The 24,790-nt window shown below is 37.4% G+C and overlaps 1 protein-coding gene across 4 annotated transcripts in view; it reads left to right on the plus strand.

Moving 5' to 3' along the window:
* Positions 1 to 5: 5 nt before the first annotated feature.
* Positions 6 to 24,790, plus strand: part of MRPS28 (mitochondrial ribosomal protein S28) — a 163,083-nt gene continuing 138,298 nt past the window's right edge. For 3 of the 4 annotated variants that reach the window (XM_032250653.1, XM_032250644.1, XM_032250630.1), the window contains exons 1-2: positions 6 to 234; positions 21,278 to 21,459. In XM_032250653.1, coding sequence (XP_032106544.1) covers positions 25 to 234; positions 21,278 to 21,459 — 392 coding nt within the window. In that variant the 5' untranslated portion in view covers positions 6 to 24. The remainder of the gene's footprint in view (positions 235 to 21,277; positions 21,460 to 24,790) is intronic. The other variant, XM_032250634.1, reaches the window with a different exon arrangement.

A 24,790-nucleotide genomic window follows, 5' to 3' on the forward strand; every position in this document is an offset into this window, starting at 1 on the left:
TCAAAGGTCAGAAGTAAAGCAGTCATGGCGGCGCTGTGTCTGACCCGTGCTGTGGCTGCCGAGAGACATTTTCCGCGAATGTTTCTCTTCTTTAGGCCCTTTCGGGGCGTAGGGACTGACAGCGGATCCGAAAGTGGGAGCTCCGATGTCACGGAGCCTAAGACGCGCCTAGGCGGCTTCGCAAGCGCTTTGGAGCGGCACTTGGATGTACTGCAGAAGGCGGAGCCCCGGCAGGTGAGAGGGAGTCGCGGGAAATACGCCAACGACGCGGTGGGCGGGGCCGCGAGTCGGGGCGGAGCGTGGCGTAGCAGAGGGCTGGGAACCGTGGCCGAGACCCGGTTTTCTGGAGTTGTGGTGCGTTTGTGGCTCAGCCCTTGGCCCCTAGGATCCTTGCTTGGTGTTTTTCTTCCTTTTGTTGACCTATTATGTCGCATTTGCGTACTGGACCGGGTCTATCCACACTGCGCGCGTCTTACTTGGGCTGAATGCTGGTGGGAGGGTAACCAGCGGGGGGCGCTGCTAGGTAGGCGGTCTAGGGCGATTCCTGGGACGCTAAGGAGAATGAGACTCGCACGGAGAGGCAGGGCTCTGCTGAGTCTTGTTGTAAACAGTAGCTCTAGCTTCGAGCTTGCTGTCTGGAGTACAAGGCTCTTCATAAACATTTGTTAATTTAATGGCTGGGTGGTGAATGACTTTCTGAACTTGAAGTGTTACAACTTGTCAGCTCTTCGCCTCTCTTTTGTAAATGTCATTTTGTAAAAAGTAAAATAAAATCTCCATTTGTCTCAGCCAGTACTTTTGTAAAATACCATAAAGTTATAGGTAAATGAAATGGAATAAAATTACATGCCTAAATTTTTAATAATTAAACTCAGCAGACATAAAATTGGATTATATACAAATAAACTCTCAATTTCTGTATTTTTCTTCCTAGGGAGTAATACCAAACAGTTCACAAGACTGGCAGTGTCCTGAGTTATAGGGTCATTTTAGTAGCAATTACTGATGTCAAAATTTTTCTGAAATTCAAGGACTAGAAGAAGCCTTGTATATTAGTTTATTACTTTCTGTTGTAACACATTACTACAAATTTAGTGGCGTAAAACATCAGAAATGTGTTCTTAGGGCTGCGAGAAGTCAGATGGGCTCTCACTGGTCTAAAATCAAGGTGTTGGTGAAGTTGTGTTCTTTTCTATAGCTAGTGGGAGAATCTCTTCCTTGCCTGTTAGCATCTCTTCTGCTTCTGTCTTCTGCTTTTTTTCTTTTTTGGGTTTTTTGGTTTGTTTTGTTGTAGTTTTTTGAGACAGGGTCTTGCTCTGTCTGAAGTGCAGTGGCATGATCTCAGCTCACTGAAGGCTGAATCTCCTGGGCTCAAGTAATCCTCTTTATAGCTGGGACTACAGCTAAGTTTGCCTTGGCCTCCCAAAGTGCTGGGATTACAGATGTGAGCCACGGGGCCAGGCCCCTCATCTTCTGCTTTTGAGATCTCTGTGATTACATTGGCCTCTCCAGATAATCCAAGATAATCTATATTTTAAGATCAGCTGGGCCAGGCATGGTGGCTCACGCCTGTAATCCCAGCACTTTGGGAGGCCAGGAGGTCAGGAGTTTGAGGTCAGGAGTTTGAGACCAGCCTGAGGTCAGGAGTTTGACACCAGCCTGGCCAACATGGTGAAACCCTGTCTCTACTAAAAATACAAAAATTAGCCGAGTGTGGTGGTGGCATGTGCCTGTAGTCCCAGCTACTCAGGAGGCTGAAGCAGGAGTATTGCTTGAACCCTGGAGGTGGAGGTTGCAGTGAGCTGAGATGGTGCCACTGCACTCCAGCCTGGGTGACAAGAGTGAGACTCCATCTCAAAAAAAAAAAAAAAAAAAAGATTAGCAGATTAGCAATCTTAATTCCACCTGCAGGTTAATTCTCCTTTGCCATGGAAGGTAACATTCATAAATTCTAGAGATTAGGATGTGGATGTCTTTGTAGGGGGAGGGGTCATTATTCTTTCTACTGTATCTGGAGAAGTCATAAACTACTAGCAGAATAGCTATGACTGACGTGAAGGGATGGATTTTAGATCTATATCCTTAAGGTATGGCCTTAAGAGTTAAGTGCAGTAAAGTTGAAACATAAGAGTTCAGTGCTTGGCTCCAAATATTTGTATGGTAAAGGAATTTTTCTATTTCTCACCTAACATTTGTCACTCACGCTCCACTCCCACTCACACCACATTCTAAGCTCCTTTGGAAACCCCCATAAAATAATTCTCAATTGCTGAGTTAATTGCGGTAAGCGTGAAAATTGTAGCATCACATGTATAGTTAAGTGTTTGAAACTGAAAGTGTAATGCTTGTTTAATGAAGGAAACAACCCAGGTGTTTGAGAGTCCCCAGAATTTCTTTTTCTTTTCTTTCCAAGGCAGATCTAATTGGGCTGTTCAGTTTTTCCAAGAGGAGGCTGGGGCGTTTGCTGGCAGTCCCAGCACATCTGTTAGATTTTCTGTCCAGCTCAGGTTCAGCAGCATTTATTGGCACCCTGCATGGTGGTTCTTCATCTAACACAGTTTAGAAAACATTATTCTACTAGATAGTGGGTAAATGTGTTTGGTTGTGATACATAGGTCACCAATTTCTTATTCACAAATCTTTGGCATCTTGGTTTAATGGAAAGAAAATTCCCTGGGGAGGAGAGTATCAGGAGGCTGTGTTGTAGTCTCCATTCAGCAAGTTCTTAGCTTTGAAGCATTTCAAGTTACATAGACTCCTTTACTACCTTTTTTTTTTTTTTTTGAGACAGAGTCTAGCTTTTTCGCCAGGCACCAAGCTGGAGTCCAGTGGTGCGATCTCGGCTCACTGCAACCTCCGCCTCCTGGGTTCAAGCAGTTCTCCTGCCTCAGCCTCCCAAGTAGCCGGGACCACAGGCATACGCCACCATGCCCAGCTAATTTTTGTATTTTGGTAGAGCTGGGGTTTCACCATGTTGGTCAGGATGGGCTTGATTTCTTGATCTCGTGATCCGCCCACCTCGGCCTCCCAAAGTGCTAGGGCTACAGGTGTGAGCCACCACACCTGGCCACTGCTTCTTAATTGATACCACTGACTTCACTTGCCCCCGGTTCAGGTCATTACACACAGTATGGACCAAATTGTCTTCCTAAAGTTGGGCTCTATAATCAGACTTAATGAGGTTATTTATTTATTCCTCTCCTTGAGAATCTTCTAAACCTCCATTCACACTTCTAAACGTCCATTAAATATACAATGGTATATTTAATCTCTCTACTATGCCACATCTGTCTGCTATGGCTTCAGAGGTCTACCGCCATTCAAGACCCTGCCTGGTGCAGAGGTTAAAAGCTTAGGCTCCGTTCAGGCTGCCAGCTTCTGCCATCTTTCTAACTGAGTGACTTTGGACAACTTACTTAGCCTGTCTGAATTGGCTGTCTTATCTCAAAGTGGAGATGATGCTCCAACTGGAGTTATTGGGAAGTTTACGTGAAATTATTTAAGGTACTGTCAGTACATTGACTGGTACAGAATATGCTTTATTCAGTGCAGTTTAGCTTTTATGTGGCAGTTTAGCTTTTATGTGGCCCCAGGCATTTCTTCTTCAGCCTTCTGCCTTCCTGAGAATAGTTACACAGAGATGCTTCCACAATTGCACAGTTCTTTAAAGTCCCACTATTTTCTTGAACAATAATAAACTTAATTTATCAAACCATGTAGATTCATCTCTTGTAACAGATGTACCACTCTCGTGGGGGATGTTGGTAATGGGGGAAGCTATGCATGTGTCTGGGCGGGAGGGATATGGGATATGTCTGTACTGTACTCTCAGTTTTGTGTAAACCTAAAAGTGCTCTAAAAAAATAAAAGTTTTTTTTGTTAATGAATGAATATGAAATGCTATTTAAAAACGTAAGGAGGTATATCCCTAACTAGAGGTTGAGCTGTGCCATTCAAAGAGACAATAAAATCCAAGTTTTTCATGGCAAAAAGCCCAAAACCAAACAACAAAAAAATAAACACCAGAAAACAACCATGCACACACCATTCTATTTAATTCCAATTTAAGGACATTGGTAATCACTAATATTTAGTTAACTTGTGGTGCCAGAGTAACATGTGACACATCAGAATAAAGTTTTTCCTTTTTTCTTCAGTAGAATATGTTTCAGGAGGGCAGAGACCTTCTTTCTTATTTTGTTGTATTCCCAGTGCCTGGCACAGTGCTTGACCCATAGTGGGCACTCGGTAAATATTTGCCAAATGTGTGGATGAATGAATAGCATGTGTAGTGCTTATTTGGACTTCAGTTACACCTGGCTTGTCTTTGAATTGTAATATATGTGTGACTGTTTACAAACTGTCTGCACATGTGAGAATAGTACAAGCTCAAGCATGTTAGTTAAATGTGCCTGTCCAGAATAACTCAGTAAAAATAATTTTAAGAGTAGTAAGAAACTGAAAATACCATATTAGTTTTAGTTTTAGTATTTATTAGAAGTTTTCAGTGCTTTTCTAACATTTATGATAAGGAATATGAGCAGTTGTGTGTTGATAGGCATTCAACTTGTGAAAAAACTTACTTCACCTCTTTTGAAGTTACTGGACCTATTTAATTGAAGAGTATCCTGAGATTACAAGATGATTAAATGCCAATTGTGTATTCAGGATTTTTTTTTAAAAGTTGTTTACACATTTTATAAAAGTAGTATTTGGTTATTTTAGATTTAAATAGCCCTGAAAGTTATGTGAAATATAAAAGTCCTTTTTTCTTACTTTCTCAAGGCCGGAGTGTGTTTTTTATGCATAGCTACAGAGTTTTATATTACACACATATAAGTATAAGCTAAGTGTTGTTATATAGTATGAATACTGTCTTAAACTATATTACAGTTTAAGAGTGTAAATTCTGCAATCTGGTTTAAATCCTGGTTCCCCTACCATTTACTAGCTGTGTTTCCTTGGAAAATTACTTAATATCTATGTATCTCCTTTTCCTTTTTTATAAAAGGAAACCCTATGTCATGGGATTTTTATGAGATCAAATGAATTCATTACTTAAAACACTTAACACAGGTGCCTGATACTTAATAAGCACTTAGTATGTTTTAGTTGCTACTGATAAAAATTGCCATTTTTACCTAAGTATGACTATTTTTCCTTATCATTACATAATACTTGCTTGGTATTCCATGGTATGGATGTAGCATAATTTATTTAAGCAGGAAACCCTTCATTGTTGAACTTTTAGGTTGTTTCTATTTGTTTTCATATCCTAACACAGAGTTGCAGTGAACATTTGCATTTTTCCATACTTATGAGAGTGTATTTGTAGGATATATGTTGGGTAAAAGTGTACACACAATGTGTTACAGCCTGTTTATACTGAACTCCCACTTGCAGTACATGATGATGTCTGTTTCCTCACCCCCTTATCAACACGTGGGTCATAATAGGTAGATTTACTTGATATTCGACAACCAAATCACAATACAGAAATTGGGAATGGGGTTATCTTTCATTACTGATTTCAGTTTTTGATTTTTATGATAATGTCATGTTCACAATTTTTGGCTTATAATAAGTACAATCAATTTGACCTCATAAAATGCACTTAAAATAACAAAATGCTAAATTTACACTATATATAGTGATTATATGTAAGATTTCATTGGTAAAGTGGTTTCTGCTTAAAATATTCTTTTTGAAGATAAGTTTTGCTGTCTCCTAAACAAATCATTATTTCTTTACCTTTACCCTTTACCCTGGAATTAGCTTCCCTGCCTGCAAATACCGTTGTAAAAATCACCTCCTCTGTTAGGCTTTTGTGATCTCACCAAACAGATGAAACTCTTTTCGAATGTTCTGCCGTTTTGTGTTTTACTACCTTATGGTATACCCACAGCTCTCATTTTAGTAAAGCTGTTTACAAACCTATTTCATTCTGTTTTCTAGCTGTAGTTCCTGGTGATTAGGGGTCATTTTCAGTTCACCCTCTTCATCCTTTGCATAATCCCTTTCACTTAATGTAGGGATTGAATATACATTTGCTGATTTAAGTTGGAATGAAATTTAAACAGTTTGATGGTTGAATAATTACAAATGAAAAATAACATCTCAGTTGGCCTTTTATTAGACTTAAAAAATATATATGATGAAAGTTCAAGTTGTACCCATTGATTTAGTTCTTATAGTCGTTAAAAGTGTAGGCTTATTTATATGTGGACCTCAGAAGTAAGTGATGTTCAGTAAGAGCCCATGTAAATTATCCTTACAAAGAACTTTCCCCTGCAGCCAGGAATTTAACCAAGGGCAATGCATCATGAAGTTCTTATCTTGTTACACACTCAGGTTACTTCAGGTAGGGAACTGAAGTTAAATGGCATTAAGTGTAATGCCGTTGTTTTGTATGGAGGTTGTAGTTTCCATACTCATAACCTTGCTCACTTATCTACTTTTCTTTTACTTTGCTTCTTGAGCTTTAATTTTGGCTTATGCATCTATCCTTCAACTAGTTCTGTTTTGGTTTTGTTTTCAAGAGTAGCAACCAAATCTTACTTTTTTTTTTTTTTCAGACAGGGTCTTGCTCTGTTGCTGAGGCTGGGGTGTAGTGGTGCAAACCTTGGCTCACTGCAGCCTCTGCCGCCCGGCTTAGGTGATTCTCCTACCGCAGCCTCCTGAGAAGCTGAGGTCATAGGTGTGCATCACACTATGCCTGGCTGATTTTTGTATTTTTTTGTAGAGATGGGATTTTGCCATATTGCCCAGGCTGGTGTTGCACTTCTGGGCTCAAGCGATTTGCCTGCTTTAGTCTTCCAAAATGCTGGTATTACAGGTGTGAGCTACCCCACCTGGCCTTCCCATTTATAACCAATATAGCATGTATATTTATTTATAGAGGACCTGGCATATGTTTACAAAACATATTTTTTAAATCAGATACCATTTTCCCTCTGTTTTTAAGACCTTAATCCTTCTTATGTCACTTAGACAATATAAATTTGTAGAATCTGCTAAGCTGATTAGGAGCTGTGCTATGGCATATAACTCATCTCTTAGCCACAAGGTGGCAATAGTTGAGCAAAGAATTGATTTTTCGGCTTTGTGAATTTTACTCCTTCTTAGCAGTAGAGGGTAGCATACCACTTTTTAGAATGTTGAAAAAATGGTTTTCAGAGAGGTTTGGGGCCCCACACAGTAAAAATTTTACTCAAAATTTAAATTTATTTAAAATACTGATGTTACTTGATAGTTTGTAGTTTTACCTTATTTTAGCAACATATTTTACTTCATGCAAATATTTTAAAATGTAATTTTTTACTTTATGAATATTTTTATTGGTATTTTTCTATTTCAAAATACTAGAATATTCTAGAAGACAGAATATTTAAAGTCAGATGTTTAATCATTTTAATCCTTTCAGAATACTGGAAAAATAAAAATATGTAGATTTAAGGGCTTATTTCAATATAATGGGGAAATTCATTATTTTTAGTGTAAGTTTTAAGTCCACTAAATTCATACATTGTAATAGCAAAATTATATAGTTTTACTTAACCCTTTGTTATCAGTTTTACTGACGACTTTAAAAATTATACCAGTGTTTTAAAAACCATTTGAAAGGTAAAGGAATGATGAAAAATGTTTCTGGTTTTAACCCGTGATACCAACTTGTTTTTACATTTTAAAATTCTAGGAGAATTACCTCTGAGTTATTAATAAAAATCTTTTGAAATGTTTTGTGTCTCACATTTTCAAAGCATGTTTAGTGGAAATGACCAGTTAATGTAAAAACCGTGAAATAGTGAAGAAGTAGATAGAATTCTCTGGGGAAAGTAGGTTTTTGTCAACACCTGTAACATGCTTATAAGCAGTACTACACATTTCCTAAAGAAAAGATGTATATGTTCTGTATGTCTTTTGTTCTTGGGTGGTCATAGGTTCTGATCATACCCAGTCAGACTCACGACTTTCCAAGTCAGTCTTAGTTTTCATTATTTGGAGATCTTAACTCTTATTTTTACTCAGAAATTTCGCTTTCATCTTTTAATGTGTTTAAGTTTGCTTCTAAGGCTACTCTGAAATTTTTCTCTTTTGATCACAGTTTTTATCACTTGATTATGGCCCTAACATTTTTTACTTATTGGCATTAAATAACAGAGGAAATAAGAGCAATTAAGCACATTCAAGTGGAGCCTGATTTGTTGAGATTTGGGAATGAAACTAAATAGTCTTGTTTCAGTTTGGGTTTTGCCTACCTTTTTAAAGCTTTGGGGATTCCGTTGTTGACAACTGCCGGGAAACAAGTGGTGGACTCAGTCTAGGAGTTGGCAGCTGAACAAGTTCCCTGATCTTTGGCCAGCTACCCAGATTGAGATGGTTGGGTTCTCTCAAGGGAGATAAATACACACTGAGGACTGGGTGTCACTGGGACACAGAGTATTTAACCCAAAGAAATGAAATGTTCATAGCAGCTTTGTTTGTAATAGTCCAAAACTGAAAACAGCCTAGATGTCCTTCAACTGTTCAATGGTTAAACAAGCTGTGGTACATCCTTACCATCGACTACTACTTAGCAATAAAAAGTAATGATTGATTGATATCCAAAATAATTTGACTCAAGGTAATTATGCTGAGTGAAAAAAAAAGCCAGTCTCAAAAAGTTACATATGATGTGATTTCATGTATATGACATGTTTGAAATGACAGAATTACAGAGATGGAAAACAGATCAGTGCTTACTAAAAGTAAGGAAGGAGGGAGATAGAAGGGATATGTGGAGTTATAAAAGGACAACACGAGGAATCCTTGTGGTGATGGACTTGTGCATTTTGACAGTGATGGCCAGTATGGAACCTTTACATGTAATAAAATTGCATTGAACTCAATATACTCATACAAATGATTACAAACTGGTGAAATCTCAGTATTGGTGGATTGTATCAATGTCAGTTTCCTAGTTGTGATATCATAGTATAGTCTTCTAAAATGTTACCATTGGGAGCACTGAGTAAGGGTGCAGGGGCTGTCTGTGTATTCTTGGTTACAACTGCATGTGAATCTACAGTGATTTTTAAATAGAAAGTTATTTTTTTTAAGGGAGCATTTCATTGGTCTGTTGGGGCCAGCCCTGGTAAGACCATTGAATTCCATAAAAATGAGCCAATTACCTCACATTATTTCCTGTAAGGTAATTTGTTGTTGTTGTTGTTAGAAGCAATGCAGTATAGAATACCAGAAAATCCAAGAATAGAAATAAAGTTCCATATGGCTACCTGCATACCTTAGCCTTTAGTCAGACAACGTCTGTCTTACTAGAAATCTTAAAAGCATCCGTTGGTCCTGGTCTATGCATCTGTCAGCATCTGGCTCACAGCTCTACTCAGAAAATGAGAGCGGGGGAGAGAGAGAGAGAGAGAGAGAGAGAGAGACACACACACACACACACACACACACACACACACACATTATCTAGTCTCCTTTTGTAACCGTTTTTCTCTGTCTAGCATAATAACTCTCTTGCTCCTATGATATACCTCTTTTACAGAGATTTCTAAACTTTTTTGATCATGTCCCTTCATTAATACATTTTTGAGTACATGTTCCAGTATTTACTTAAAAAATATATTTGTGGCTGGGCATGGTGGGTCAGCACTTTGGGAGGCTGAGGTGGGCAGATCATGAGATCAAGAGATCGAGACCATCCTGGCCAACATGGTGAAACCCCATCTCTACCAAAAATACAGAAATTAGCTGGGTGTGGTGGCTTACACTTGTAGTCCCAGCTACTCTGGAGGCTGAGACAGGAGAATTGCCCGAACCCAGGAGGCAGAGGCTGCAGTGAGCCGAGATTGTGCCACTGCACTCCAGCCTGGCAACAGAGCGAGACTCTATCTCAAAAAAAAAAAAAGAAACTTGTGTGTGTGTATGTATATTTGTACTGTAGTTTTCTTTATTATATACCTTTTAAAGCATTCACACAAAAACATTTTAAAGGTGAACTGAAAAAATAAATAGAAATTCCAGTGTTTTCTTCTTTTGTCCTGTGGGTTATGAGAGAGATCACTATTCTTTCTTACAACCTGACCTTTTTCCTTCAGGCCTCCTCTGTAGATGTGTATTCATTGGCCACAAATTTCCTGTGTCTTTTTATGAACAATCTCACCTTGAACCTTTTCTACAAGTATTTCTTGCTTGCTTTCTTGGTTTCCCTTGATAACACTGCTTCCCTTTTGGTCTTCCCTAGTATAGATTGCAGTGGGTTTCAAGACTAGGAGAAGAAAATGACTCATCTTGGTTCTTGTTTCTCAGTACCATTTCAGACTACTGTTCTATCAGAAAATACTTTTAAAAAGCTCCTTGATAGAAATCTTTTCAGTTCTTTCAACTTTTTATCAGCATCGGGTTCACAGCTTTTTTCTTTTTTTCATACTTACCATCTTCATTGACCAGCATTTACATTTGTAAACCAAAAATAAAATTCTAAAGCCCCCCAACCATTTGAATGGACCCCTCCTGTTAACCAAGGGCATTCCAAAGTTAACCTGAAAAACTAGTTCAGGCCATGATGGGAAGAGGGAGCCAGACTTGCTTCATTTTATCTCTCCCATTTCAGAATTAGTGATAGAACAGACTCTTTAAGTCTAGTAAAAACATTTACAATTTGTTTTCTCTGAAGCGTGCTACCTGGAGGCTATATCTGCATGATAAAACCATGGTCTCCACAATGCCTTATGGTCACCCAGACATTCCGTTCTTTTGATAATAACGCTTTCAACCAATTGCCCGTCAGAAAATCTTTAAATCTACCTATGACCTGGAAGCCACCCTTGCAACCTGCTTCTACTTGTCCTGCCTTTCTGAACCAAACCAATGTAACCAATGTACATCTTACATGTATTGATTGATGTCTCATGTCTCCCTAAAATGTATAAAACCAAGTTGTGCCCTTACTTCCTTGGGCATGTGTCTCTGGACCTCCTGAGGCTGTGTCATGGGTGTATCCTTAACCTTGGCAAAATAAACTTTCCAAATTGATTTAGACCTGCCTCATACTTTTGGTTTACACATTGATGACTACCAGTACTTTGGCCACATCATTTTCTGTATATTAACCTTATATTGTGTAACCTTGCTGTAATTACTTATTCCAGCAGGTTTTTTTCTTGTTGTTTTACATAGATAATCATGCCATCTGTGATAAAAGACAGTTTTATTTCTTCCTTCCCAATCTGTATATTTTTATTTCTTCTTTTTTTCTTATTGTATTAGCTAGGACTTCCAGTACAATGTTGAAAAGCAGTGATGAGACAACCAGGCGTGGTGGCTCACACCTGTAATTCCAGCACTTTGGGAGGCCTAGGTGGGTGGATCATGAGGTCAGGAGTTCAAGAACAGCCTGGCCAACATGGTGAAAACCCATCTCTACTAAAAATACAAAAATTGGCTGAGCGTGGTGGTGCGCACCTGTAATCCCAGATACTTAAGAGGCTGAGGCAGAGAATTGCTCGAACCTGGGAGGTGGAGGTTGCAGTGAGCCGAGATTGCACCATTGCACTCCAGCCTGGGCGACAGAGCGAGACTCCATCTCAAAAAAAAAAAAAAAGAAAAAAAGAAAGAAAGAAAAGCAGTGCTGAGAGGGGACATCCTTGCCTTGTTCCTGTGCTTAGTAGGAAAGTTTCAAGTTTCTCACCATTACATATGTAGGTTTTTTTGTAGATATTCTTTATGAAGTTGAAGACATTTTCCTATAGTTTTCTGAGCATTATTATTATGAATGGGTATTGGATTTTGTCAAATGCTTTTCCATTTGATGAAATGAAATATGACCATATGATTGTTCTTTTTTAGCCAGTTGATGTGATGGAATACATTTATTTTCTATTTTTAAATTTTGTGGGTACTGTATATACTTATGGAGTACATGAGATACTTTGATACAGGCGCATAACATGTAATAATCACATCATAGTAAATAGAGTATCCGTTCCCTCAAGGATTTATCCCTCATGTTACAATTAATCAAATTATATTCTTTTAGTTATTTTTAAATGTACAATTAAATAATTATTGATTACAATCACCCTGTTGTACTCTCAAACACTAGGTCTTATTCTTTCTAACTCCTTTTTGTACCCATTAACCATTCCCACCCCCTTATATACTGTAAGTACAGTACAGCACATATAAGGGATTGGGAATGGTGAATAGGTACAAACCCCCAATACCCTTTCCAGCCTCTGGGTAACCATTTTTCTACTCTCTATCTCCATGAGTTCAATTGTTTTAATTTTTAGCTCCCACAAATAACATGTGAAGTTTATCTTTCTGTGCCTGGCTTATTTCACATAACATTAATGACCTCTGGTTCCATCTATGTTGTTGCAAATGACAGGATCTCATGCTTTTTTATGACTGACTAGTAGTACTCCATCGTGATATATACCACATTTTCTTTATCCATTCATCTGTTGTTGGACACTTAGGTTGCTTTCAAATTTTGGCTGTTGTGAACAGTGCTACAGGAAACATGGGAAATGTCTCTTTAGTATACTGATTTCCTTCCTTTGGGGTATAAAACCAGCAGTGGGATTGCTGGATCATATGGTGGCTCTATTTTTAGGGGTGTGTCTTTGTGTGTGTGTGTGTGTGTGTGTGTGTGTGTGTGTGTGTGTGTGTGTGTTTTGTGGAACCTCCAAAATGTTCTTCATAGTGGTTGTACTACTTTACATTTCCACTAACATTATATGATGGTTCCCTTTTCTCCACATCCTCCCTGGCATTTATTACTTCTGGTCTTTTGGATAAAATCCCATTTTAACTGGGGTAAGATGATATCTCATTGTAGGTTTGATTTGCGTTTCTCTGATGATCAGTGATGTTGAGCATGTTCATATGCCTGTTTGTCACTTGTGTGTCTTCTTTTGAGAAATGTCTATTCAGATTATTTGCCTATTTTAAAATTGGATTATTAGATTTTTTTTTTCTATAGAGTTGTTTGAGCTCCTTATATATCCTGGTTATTAATCCTTTGTCTACATTTTGATTTTTGAATGTTGAACCTGGCATTAATCTCACTCAGTTGTGGTATATAATTTTTATATGTTGTTGGATTTGATTTGCTAATATGTTGTTGAGGATTTTTGCATCTACATGCATGAGAAATATTGGTTTGTAGTTTTCTTGTAATGTCTTTGTGTTGTTTGATATTAAGATATTGCTGTCCTCATAGGATAAGTTAGGAAATAGTATTTCCACTCCTATTTTCTGAAAGAGATTGTAGAGAATTGGTTTGATTTTTTTCTTTAAATGTTTGGTAGAATTCACCAGTGAACCCATATGGACCTGGCTTTCTGTTTTGGAAGTATATTATTTACTGATTCAATTTCTTTAATAGACATAGGCCCATTCAGATTATCTGTCTCTTCTTACTTGAATTTTGGCAGATTTTGTCTTTCAAGGAATTAATCCATTTAATCTAGATTATCAAATCTGTGGGTTTAGGATTGTTCATAGCATTTCTTTAATGTCCACGGGATATGTAGCGACATCCTCTCTTCCATTTCCATTATGGTAATTTGTGTTCTCTCTCTCTTTTTGTTTTTCCTTAGCCTGGCTGGAAGCGAACCAATTTTATTGATCTTTTCAAAGAACCAGCTTTTGCTTTCATTGATTTTCTCTATTGATTTCCTCTTTTCAGTTTCATTGCTTTCTGTGCTAATTTTTATTTTAGATAAGTTGCATTTTCATTTTCATTTAGTTCAAAGTGTTTTTAAATTTCTCAAGATTTCTTTGACTCATGTGTTATTTAGAAGTGTATTTGTTTACACTAAGTATTTTGGGATTTTTGAGCTATCTTTCTATTCCTAATTTCTAATTAAATTCCATTGTGGTTTGAAAGCAGACATTGCATGATTTCTATTCCTTTAAATTAGTTGAGGTGTGATTTATGGTCCAGAATGTGGTCTGTTTTGGTGACTGTTTCATGTGGCGTGAGAAGAATATATATTCTGTTGTTGCAGAATGAAATTCTGCAGATGTCCATCATATCCAGGTGATTTATGATGATGTTGAATTCAACTATATCCTTACTGGTTGTCTCCCTGCTAGATTGTCCATTTCTGATAGAGGGCTGTTGCAGTCTCCAACTGTAGTGGTTCATCTATTTTTCCTTGCAGTTTTGTCAGTTTTTGTCTCATGGTTTTTGACTGTTCTCAGGCATGTACATGTTAAGGATCGTTACGACTTCCTCAGATAATTAACCCCTTTATTATTAACAAATTGTTTAACATGAACAAACTGTTACTTGTTAGATCAATTAATAATTAAAAAGATAAAAGTTTTAATTTTACCTTCACATATTCTTTCTCTGTGTTCTGCCTTTCTTTATGTAATGTAGATCTGAGTTTTTGACTTTTATAATTTTCTTCTTTCTAAAGAATTTCTTCAAACATTTCTTGCAAGGCAGGTCTACTAGCAACAAATTCTCTCAATTTTTGTCTGAGAAAGTCTCGACCTTCATTTTGGATTAACTTCTCAGGGTACAGAATTCTAGGTTGGTATTTTTTTTTCCCTCTTTCTCTTTAGATATGTCACTCCATTGTTTTTTTGCTTGCATGATTTATGAGAAGCCGGATGTAATCTTTATCTTTGCTTCTCTGTAGATAAGCTGTTTTCCCCCCAGGCTTTTTAAAGAATTTTTTCTTTGTCTTTGATATTTCTGTAGTTTGAAAATGATACTGTATGCCTAGATGTAGTGTTTTTGGTGATTTTCCTGGTTGATGTCCTCTGAGCTTCCTGGATCTGTGATTTGGTGTCTGATACTAATTTGCAGGAAAGTCTTAGTTATTATTGTTTCAAGTATTTCTTCTATATTTGTCTCTCCTTCTGGAATTCCCATTAGCTTACACCTTTTGTAGTTGTCCCAAAGTTCTTGAATATTCTGTTCTATTTTACCCCCAGTCTTTTTTCTCTTTGCTTTTCAGTTTTGGCAGTTTTCATTGAGGTATCTTCAGGGTCACAGATTTTTTTCCTCAGCTGTGTCATATACCTGTAAGCCCATCAAAGGCATTCTTCATTTCTGTTACAGAGCTTTTGATCTGTAGCATTTCTTTTTGATCCTTATGTAGAATTTCCATCTTTCTGCGTGCATTGCATATCAGTTCTTGCATCCTGTCTGTTTTATCCATTAGAGCCCTTAGCATCTTAATCATAGTTGTATTAGATGCCTGGACTGATAATTCTAGTATCCCTGCCGTATCTGAGTCTGGTTCTGATGCTTGCTCTGTCTCTTCAAACTACGTTTTTTTTTTTTGCCTTTTTGTATATTTTGTAATTTCTACTTGATAGCTGGACATGATGTATTGAGTAAAAGGAACAGCTATCAACTGGCCTTTAGTAATGTAGTGATAGGCTGTGCAGGGAGGGAAAGTGTTCTGTAGTCTTATGAGTAGATCACACTCAGTCTTCTAGTGAGCCTCTGCCTCTGGACTATGAACTTCACATTTGCTTCTCAGTGTTTCCCTCTCTTTTGGTGGGACAGGATGACTAGAGCCAACTGGAGTTGGATATTTCCCTTCCCCCAGGATGCTTAGGCTCTGACAAAACCCCAGCAGTTTTAAACAGTTTCTCTTGAGGACACACCTTGAGCACTCTCTCGTATTCAATAATAGGAGAGCATGCTCTGATGTATTTCAAAATAGTTCTATTCCTCACCTCTGTCTGAAGTACAAGGGTGTTTTTCTCTTATATTCAATGTGAGAACCAGGTTGGGCTCCTGGAGATAAAACTCAGTGAAGTGTGGAGGTCCCCAATAACTGGGTCTCTCTGGAGTTTTTAACTTTCAGACTTGTCCACACTGAACCTCCAGCAATTCACCAGTTATATCTTGGATTTTCCTACCTTGGCACTGGTTTCCACAGAGGTTTGTTCTTGGGGGCTTCTTCTTTTCAGAGGTTCTCTACATTTGCTTGTCTTTCCAAGTTTGGGGGCAGCAGTTTTCCCTGTGACTTCCACCTGTCAGATGGATCTAAGAAAAGTTGTTGATTGTTTTGTCATGACAATCAACCGCATCTCCAGACATTGCCAAAGGTCCCCTGGGTTGTGGGGGAGCAAAATCATCCTGGTTGAAAAAAACTTGATGGTGGTGACTGAGTCTATAAGAAATTAATTTTTAAAAAAAAGCTGAAATGTTTGACAGGGGGCTGTTTACCTTCAGAAACTGTTTGAGTGCTTTACATATGGCCACGTATTTATTCCTCACAACAATCCTGTAAAATAGGTACGGTTATAAACCCCATTTTGTAAGATGAGTAAAGAGCAGCACAGAGATTCTAAGTGCATAGGCCTGTTCCCAGAGCTGGCAAGTGGTAGAGCCAAGACTTGAGCCATGTGGCCAGACCTCACAACCTTCCTTTGGGAGCCCTTGTATTTGAGTCACCATTAATTGTTCATATGCTTGCTGCACAGCTGTCATTTGGATTCTTTCCTTTGCTACTTCTATAGGTTATAGAAGCAGTATAAGTTACTGCTGCATAACAAACCATCTCAAACTTAGCTCTCCTCTATATAATTTATTTAATTTTTTTAAGAGAAGAGAAATTATGTTTATTTTTGCCAGGATAATACATGCCTTTTACCAGGTATTATGCACTTAAGGTATTTTGTGCTTTACAGAAGTTTGACTGCCCTGCCTCTTTTTTTTTTTTATTATTCTCCTTGTTTTTAGCTTGTTTTCTCACTGCAGCCTGGCACGACTGAGCTCCATACCTTTATGGAATTCTTCAGGATAGAATAGTTCCCCCCCCCCCCACAGCTTCTTCCTCTTGCATTTCACTCTGCTTCATTAATTACCATTCTTCCACATGCTTTCTGTCCACTAGAAAGTATGTTTGTATACTTTTGGTCCCCATCTGTTCTCTTCAATATTGAGGGTTTATAATTTTTATACTTTTTTAATTTTACCATCATTTAATGGGATTTCAGGAGGGAGAGAGAGAAATATAACTGCCTTGTTATCTTGAGCACCAATATGTTTATTTCAATAAAAGAACTTTGTTATGAGCCTAACATTTATTGGTTAGTGTTAAAGAAACAAAAGTTATGATAGCACTGTTAATAGACAGTTAATAGGAGTCATTTTTGGAGATGCCTGTTGAGATTTTTTTCTTGCTAACCAGTATGAAGTAGTTAAAGTATATATACCATTTCATTATTATTATTATTATTATTATTTTTGAGATGGAGTCTTGCTCTTGTTGCCCAGGGTAGAGTGCAATGGCAAGATCTTGGTTCACCGTAACCTCCGCCTCCCGGATTCAAATGATTCTCCTGCCTCAGCATCTCAGGTAGCTATGATTACAGGCATGCGCCACCTCACCTGGCTAATTTTGTATTTTTAGTAGAGACAGGGTTTCTCCATGTTGGTCAGGCTGGTCTGGAACTCCTGACCTCAGGTGATCAGCCTGCCTCAGCTTCCCAAACTGCTGGGATTACAGGTGTGAGTCACCATGCCCAGCTGTTGTTATTATTTACATTTAAAAAAAAGGTAACTGGGTAGGATGATGTTTCATTTCTAACCTGTATTACTTTATAAAATCCTTTTCATATTTTAGAGTATTTAAGAATTCCTACAACTTTAGAGTTGGAAGAAAATTTACAGGTATCCAGTCCTTTAATTTGTAAATGAGAAAACAGATCCAGAGAAGTTAAATGATTTATTTAGGATTTTTTTTTTAGCTGTTTATTGGCTGAGTTGGTCATAGAAGTCAGTTTCGTAAGTATTTGTTATTCTTATGTACTGTTTTCTTCCTTTTAAGTTTGTTATGATGTTTGTCTTCTGCAGCAAGTTTTATTTAGGAACCACTGTTCAGCATACCTTGTTGCTTTATAGCATGTATGGTACTCATGTATAACATGAGGTGGTTAGATTAGTTGATGTTTCGTATTTCTTTTAGTACTAGTTGCCTCTGATTCCAAGCTGTATGTTAAATGGTCCTCATATGCATGATAGTTGTATATATGCTTAATGTATATGAAAAAGACAACCACGTTTGTTGAATAAGTGAATACATTAAAGTGATACTGTTCCATGTATCTGTAATGCCTTTACCTTCCTCCTTTCTACCTTGACAGTCCTGTTCAACTTTCAGGCTTCAAAGGAGAAAATAGTACAGCAGAATAGGAGGAGATCTGATCTCTATGACCAACTCTTAAAGGAAACAGTCAACTCCAAGTTAGTACCTATGACAGCTAAGTTAGTGAGCTTTATTGTAACATTTCCAGGGTTAGGCACTGAGCTCCATGATACATATCCAGCGGCCACAGTGTGCTTCCAGTCTCTGTAGTCTATGTCAGCATGAGAAGAGCTATCAATGTTCGTTTTGAGACTTTATAAACAGGACTCCTGTAGTCAACATGGACTGTGGGAGTTGCTACATTTACTGTTTTTAAAAGTCACTTGACAAGTAAATGAACACATTTTGGCTTAAGCCCTAGGATTCAGAGATGGTTCCAGACTATGATTTTTGAAGGAAGGGTTTGTCTGATTGTTTGATGTAGCTTCCCAAAATCAATGATGCAATGTCAAAAATCAAATGAAATAATGAGCTGCAGTTTAAAAGCAAATTCAGGTATTGATCCAGGGTTCTTATGCTGTGGTAAAATTTCACTGACTGAAAGCACACTGACTTCCTTGCAAAAAGTAAAGGGAAAAAATAATGGAAGAGAAATGTTCTACCTCCACTTGATTTTAAAGTTGCCTTTTAGAAATAACTATAACTTTATAAGGTTTATAATGTAATGAATATTTAACTACAGACTTACTAAAAATCTCAAGAGAATCTTTTTAAACAGTTGAGAGCACTCAATAATTTTCTAAAACCAAGGGGAAAATACTACTTACTATTATACTAATCTTAGCTCAAGCATCTCTTCACAATTGAAGAAGGAGATTGTGTTATTTTAGGAACAGGGCCTAGTGATGGCTGAATTATTGCCAGTAAATGTTTAACTACTGGGTCTACTACTACTGCATCTTCCTGTCATCTGCCTTTTTTTTTTTGTTTTTGACATGGAGTCTCACTCTGTTGCCCAGGCTAGAGTGCAGTGCAATGATCTCGTTCACCGCAACCTCTGCACCCTGGGCTCAAGAGATTCTCCTGCCTTAGCTTCCTGAGTCACTGGGATTACAGGCACACGCCATCATGCCCGACTAATTTTTATATTTTAGTAGAGATGGGGTTTCACCATGTTGGCCAGGTTGGTCTTGAACTCCTGACCTCAAGTGATCCACCCACCTCAGCCTCCCAAAGTGCTGGGATTATAGGCGTTAGTCACTGTGCCTGGCCCCTGTCATCTAGTTTTAATTGGTCTATGGCTTCAATTGAAAGTCAGCCAAAGCAAAAAAAAAAAAAAAAAAAAAAGAAGAAGAAAAAGTTAGGAACCCTGGTAGATAGCAACCACAGAAGTGGAGTAATGGGAAAGCAGATCATAGGGAAAGTGGGCAGGACCTGCCGTGGTTGCAAGCAAGAGACCCCCAGGTTGATACTGTTTGCTCCTCTTGAGCACTGCTGTTCTCAGCAGCTTTGGTGGCAGCTGCTATGGATGGAGTAGTGGCTCCCATCAATCATAGTAGCTGCTCTTGTCAAGAATGTCTTACTTAGAATTACTCTTTTGCACTGCCTCTGAAGGGCAAGTCAGCTGTGTCTGTGTTAACTCTGTAGGATGTGTTTTATCTTTGGCTCTGCAAGAAAGAACTATTTTTTCAAAGTGCTTGTTTAAGGACCTTTAATGTTATATTTTGTGGATTTATAAAACTAGTGTGATATCTTATGGCATACATTCCTGGCTACCCTTTCAGGTCTAGTTGGCCTCAAGGCCTACTGATTTGCCTTTAGTTTAGATTGACTTTTTTGTGCTGAGGATTTTTTCCCAGTGTGTTTCAGTCCACCACATAAATTGATCATGATACCCTCCCTGTAGCACCTAAGGGACTTAGCATAAGCCGGATGTCTTGACTTTCTTTTTCCTGAGGCAGAGGTCATAAACTTGAGGTTCATGGGCTAAATTCAACACCTGGATGTGTTTTGCCAGGTTTGTAAAAAGGAAAACTTTTTTCCCCCTGAATATAAGTATTTAAAAATTGGAAAACTTACACTAATATGTGGGTTTCTGGCTTTTCTTGGAAAATTAAAACATTAAAAATTAAAACATGGGGACTTGAATTGCAGCTGCAGTTGGAGCTGAGTAGTGGCTGTACCTTTTAAACATGGACACATATTCTGATTATCAAGCTGTCACCTGGCCTGGCATTTGAGTTTGTAATCTTTCAATTATTACATGCATTAAATTTAAGTCACAAATACAGTTGTGTAGTTTTAAAAGTAAACATGCTTTACTATTGAACTTTTAGTAGTTCTCCCTTGAATAACAAATATAAAACTCATTCCAAATACAGCATGTAGGTCATAATATCAAATTGTTAATATTCTTCTGTGATTTGCTTTCACAAATAGAAACGTAGCACTTTCTTTAGTTTGTACCAAATTGCGCATACCACTCCATATACAAATAAAAAATGAGTAAAAGGTACAAATCTGTGTTCATGGATTTGGAAAAAATGTGTTTGGAAAAAAAAAGAATAATTAGTCATACCTCAAGTGAATTCAATATGTAAAAAGTTTCCTAGAAAGTGAACAGCACAAACAGCTATTTTTCTTTTGGACTTTTATTTTAGGAAAAAAAAAGTATAACAAATTCAAGTTGTTTAAAAATATTATATATCAGGAACCCATGTTCAGACTGATCATTGTGATAAAAAGCTCTTAATCATTTTATCTTAATGTATATTTAAATTTGTATTAAAAGAATAGTCATTTTCACTAAATTTGACTTCAAAGGCATTTTTTTACAGATGGTCAGTGCTAGGAATAAAGTCAATTGCTGCTTGGATGCCCTCCTCACAGGCTCACACTCTGACCGCTAACCACCTCCCACCCCATTCTCGGAGACTTGATATACAGATACTCTTCTGCTCTCCTTACCGTGCCTGGGCTCTTGAGACCTCACTCTGGACCACCACATCTCTGTCATCCTCCACTAAGTATAGATGCCTCTTCAGGAAAGAAAAGATGGAAGAAGAAGTTGAAGAGCATAACTGGCATTCCACATACATTTTTAAATTATTGCTACAACAATTGAGTTTAAGAAAATTTCTTTAAGGCTTTATTATACCTTCATGATGAGTTATAGATATATAAATATCTCTTTTCATATTTAGGGCTCTCCAAAAAATGTGGAATCCTTCGCATCTATGCTGAGGCATTCTCCTCTTACACAGATGGGACCTGCTAAGGATAAACTGGTCATTGGACGGATCTTTCATATCGTGGAGAATGATCTTTACATAGATTTTGGTGGAAAATTTCATTGTGTATGTAGAAGACCAGAAGTGGATGGAGAGTAAGTAGAATCATTACTAACTTTAAGAGTGTTCATAAAAGTTGACATAGCTCAAAAGTATTGTTGAATGTAAGGTGATTTTTGAAAAGAGAGAAAACGTATTCATTTGTCTTGATAATGCTGTTAGAAGAAAAGTCTGAAGTGGTTGAAAAATACCCATTGGTCATGTTAGACCAGACTCATGTCTTCTCAAAGCACTGAGAGCAGTTTTTGGAACTTAAAAACAACTTTGTAATAATGCATGTGGCTCAGGCCATTTTGCCTGGAACTTTTTTTTTTTTTTTAATTGTATTTGGGCTCTGGGGTACATGTGCATGTCCTGCACCCTGCAGGATTATTGCATAGGTACATACATGCCATGGTGGTTTGCTGTCTTTTTTATCCCTTCTCTGTTTCATAGTCTCTTTCCACTTCTCTGAGAAGCCTTTCCTTGCTGCTTCTCAATGCACTCTTCTCTTCCTCCACCAAATTCTTTTATCATTTTGTTTTCTTATTATTTTGCATCTATTTTTAGGATTATTTTTTCTATCAAATACATAGATTTCGTTCTCTTGTAGTTTATGTAGGTCAAGATATTTATGAGTATAAATAGGTACTGGAGAAAGCACTAAGGTGGGGGAACCAGGAGTGGAATATCAAGAGTCAGGAAGTTGAGCTAAGATTCTGAAATGGGAAAACAGGAGTAAACAAGATAGAAGTGATTTTCCCCCCATCAATTTCTAATGCGCATTTTTTAGTTTTCATTATTTTTGATATCAGAATACACATTAGAGTTAACAGTATATCAAATTAACTGACAGTGTTTTTTATTTTTTCTTAATCATATATAAAACAATAGTCAATCTAGTAATCAATGATATTTTAGATGGGATGAATTACAGTATTTAAGAAGTTTTTGGCATATAAAAATTGGTCATATTGTGGAAATGAAAGGCAAAGAGTCTACTCGAGACCTAGGAGAGCAATTATGTGAATCAATTACCTCTCTCCTGAGAGCTGGATATCTGAAGATGCAGTTGATAATTGGTCTTGCCCAATTTGGGGACATCAGTGTGTTCTACCTGAATCTGAATAGGGCCCTACAAACTAAACAGGATACACATTTCCTCAGATCAGTGATATATGAGTAAATATATTTAACAACCAGCTGATTTAAAAAAAAAGCCCTAATTTCTGTAGGGTGAAATACTTCCAGCATGGCCAATTTCAAGTCACCAACATGATGTCACTGAATGTAGAGTCGGGAAGATGTGTACGCAGTGTCTCTACCTTAGATAACCTGAAGCACACCTCTACCATAGATAACCAGAAGCTAAACAGTGTTTTAACAAGATGAGTGGTATAAATCAGGTGTCAACTGGAAGACTGTGCTCCTTGGCATGAGAGAAATGGCTCAAGCATGCCTCGAATTGGTATATCAAATAACATACAAGCTTATTCAAAAGTAGGGAGACCCAAAGAAATTTCTAAGTAGGATGTGTCTGTCAATCCAGATTTTAATACTGTAATCAGTATCTTTTATGCAAACAGCTACTGAAGGAATTCAATTAGTTATTGTGTCTAAAAATTTAGAAAAGTGATGGGCAGTGGTAAACAAATGCTACTATTGTTATTGTTATTTTCATTGCATTGTTATTACTGAAATCCTTGTGACCTAATGATGACATCCCTCAAGGACTCCTTTTGAGGAGGGTTTATGAAGGAGGCAAGTATGAAGATAAGTGATACAAAAGTTACCCTTTAAGAGAGGCATCGTCAGCTCTTGGGTACTGTCAGCAGAAGCTATAGCAGATCATTTTTTCATTAGTAGAAGAACATATAATTTAAAAATAAAGTACTGTTTTATTTTACACAAAGAAATCCTTAGTCCCTTCCTTACAATTGATGATGCCACCATGGATGCTGTCCAGCTGCAGTGCCTATCTTATTCTTACAAGTTGACTAACACGCAACTGGAGAATCAGGTTTTGACTTTATAGAAAGATCTATTTTATGACAACTCTGCTAAGATACTTCTCAGCAAATATTTAACTGCTCAGTTAAGTTTATTATAAATTAAATACCAATCATATACTTTTTTTATATTTGAGGATGGAATTTTGCTAATCACATCTCTTTCATGGATATTTATTTCTTTGTGGATATTCTTTTATCTGCACTGTTCTTTTTTCTCATTGAATTAAAAATTTAAAATATCACTTTTGTGATGATGTTGTATTCTTGAACATAATATTCAGAGTGCCTTAGAGATCTAGAATTACATTGCCCAGCCTAGACTTGAACTCCTGGGCTCAAGCAGTCCTCCCACCTCAGCCTTCTTAGTAGCAGGGACTTACGGGCATGCACCACCATGTTTAGTTCTAAGGCACAGATTTTAAGTATCAGATTTGTCATTAGTTTTCTAATGATTACTGTAGTCTGATTTGAATTTATTTATAGTATAGCTTTAAATGGTTAAATACTAGCATCTACTGCAACATTTATTAAATCTTAATTTTTTATTTAAAATGAAATACCACATATGCACACATCCTGTTATATAAGTTATTTGCTTGAAGGCTTCATCTCTGTCTGTTCTCCCCACAATGAAGCAGTCTATTTAATGAAAGCTTTTTGAGGGATAAGGGGTGACTCATAGTAATTTTGCAAGTAAATTCTCTTATCTTTGGAGCAGTCACTATATTAGAGTCTTTTTTTTTTTAATGTGTGCATTCCATCCCTGCAAGATTAATTAGAGTCTTTTTTAATGTACTTAGAAGAGTTATGAGTTATATGTCTACATTTCTTTGTTCTGTAGTTATCTGTCGTAATTTCTCAATTCCTGCTTCCATGAAACCACCTGCTTAGTATCCAGTTACTCTCACCAGAAATACCCATTTAGACTTCCAAAGCAGTCACAAAATAAATGCATTCATGAATGAAGATCATCAAGAGGGGAGGAGCCGAAGTGCCACAGGAGTTGATTTGTTCATTTGTTCCTTCATTCATTCACGCGTTCAATCAACAAATACTTACTAGACCTCTTCAATTTGCCAAGTACTGTTATCAAGACTGGTAAACCCGGCAGACTAGTTCTGTGCTCTCTCAAAGTACATATTCAGATGGGGGAAAGAGGCATAGATAGTAAACAAGCACATGAATCAATTTAAAATATTGGTAATTATCTAAGTAAAAAGGGATAGTATGGTGACAGTGCTGGTGAGTGGAAGATAACAGTAGTCAAAAAAGGCCTTTGACTTCTAGTGCTATAAGTCTGACATGCCATCAAAGTGCCTTTAAAAAGAAAAAAAGATAAGAGTCAAGGCTTTATCTCTCTCTGAAGCCCTCTCTC

The sequence above is a fragment of the Sapajus apella genome, unplaced genomic scaffold (assembly GCF_009761245.1).
Source record: "Sapajus apella isolate SASKATOON/1434 unplaced genomic scaffold, GSC_monkey_1.0 scaffold3, whole genome shotgun sequence".
NCBI classification, from domain to species: domain Eukaryota; kingdom Metazoa; phylum Chordata; class Mammalia; order Primates; family Cebidae; genus Sapajus; species Sapajus apella.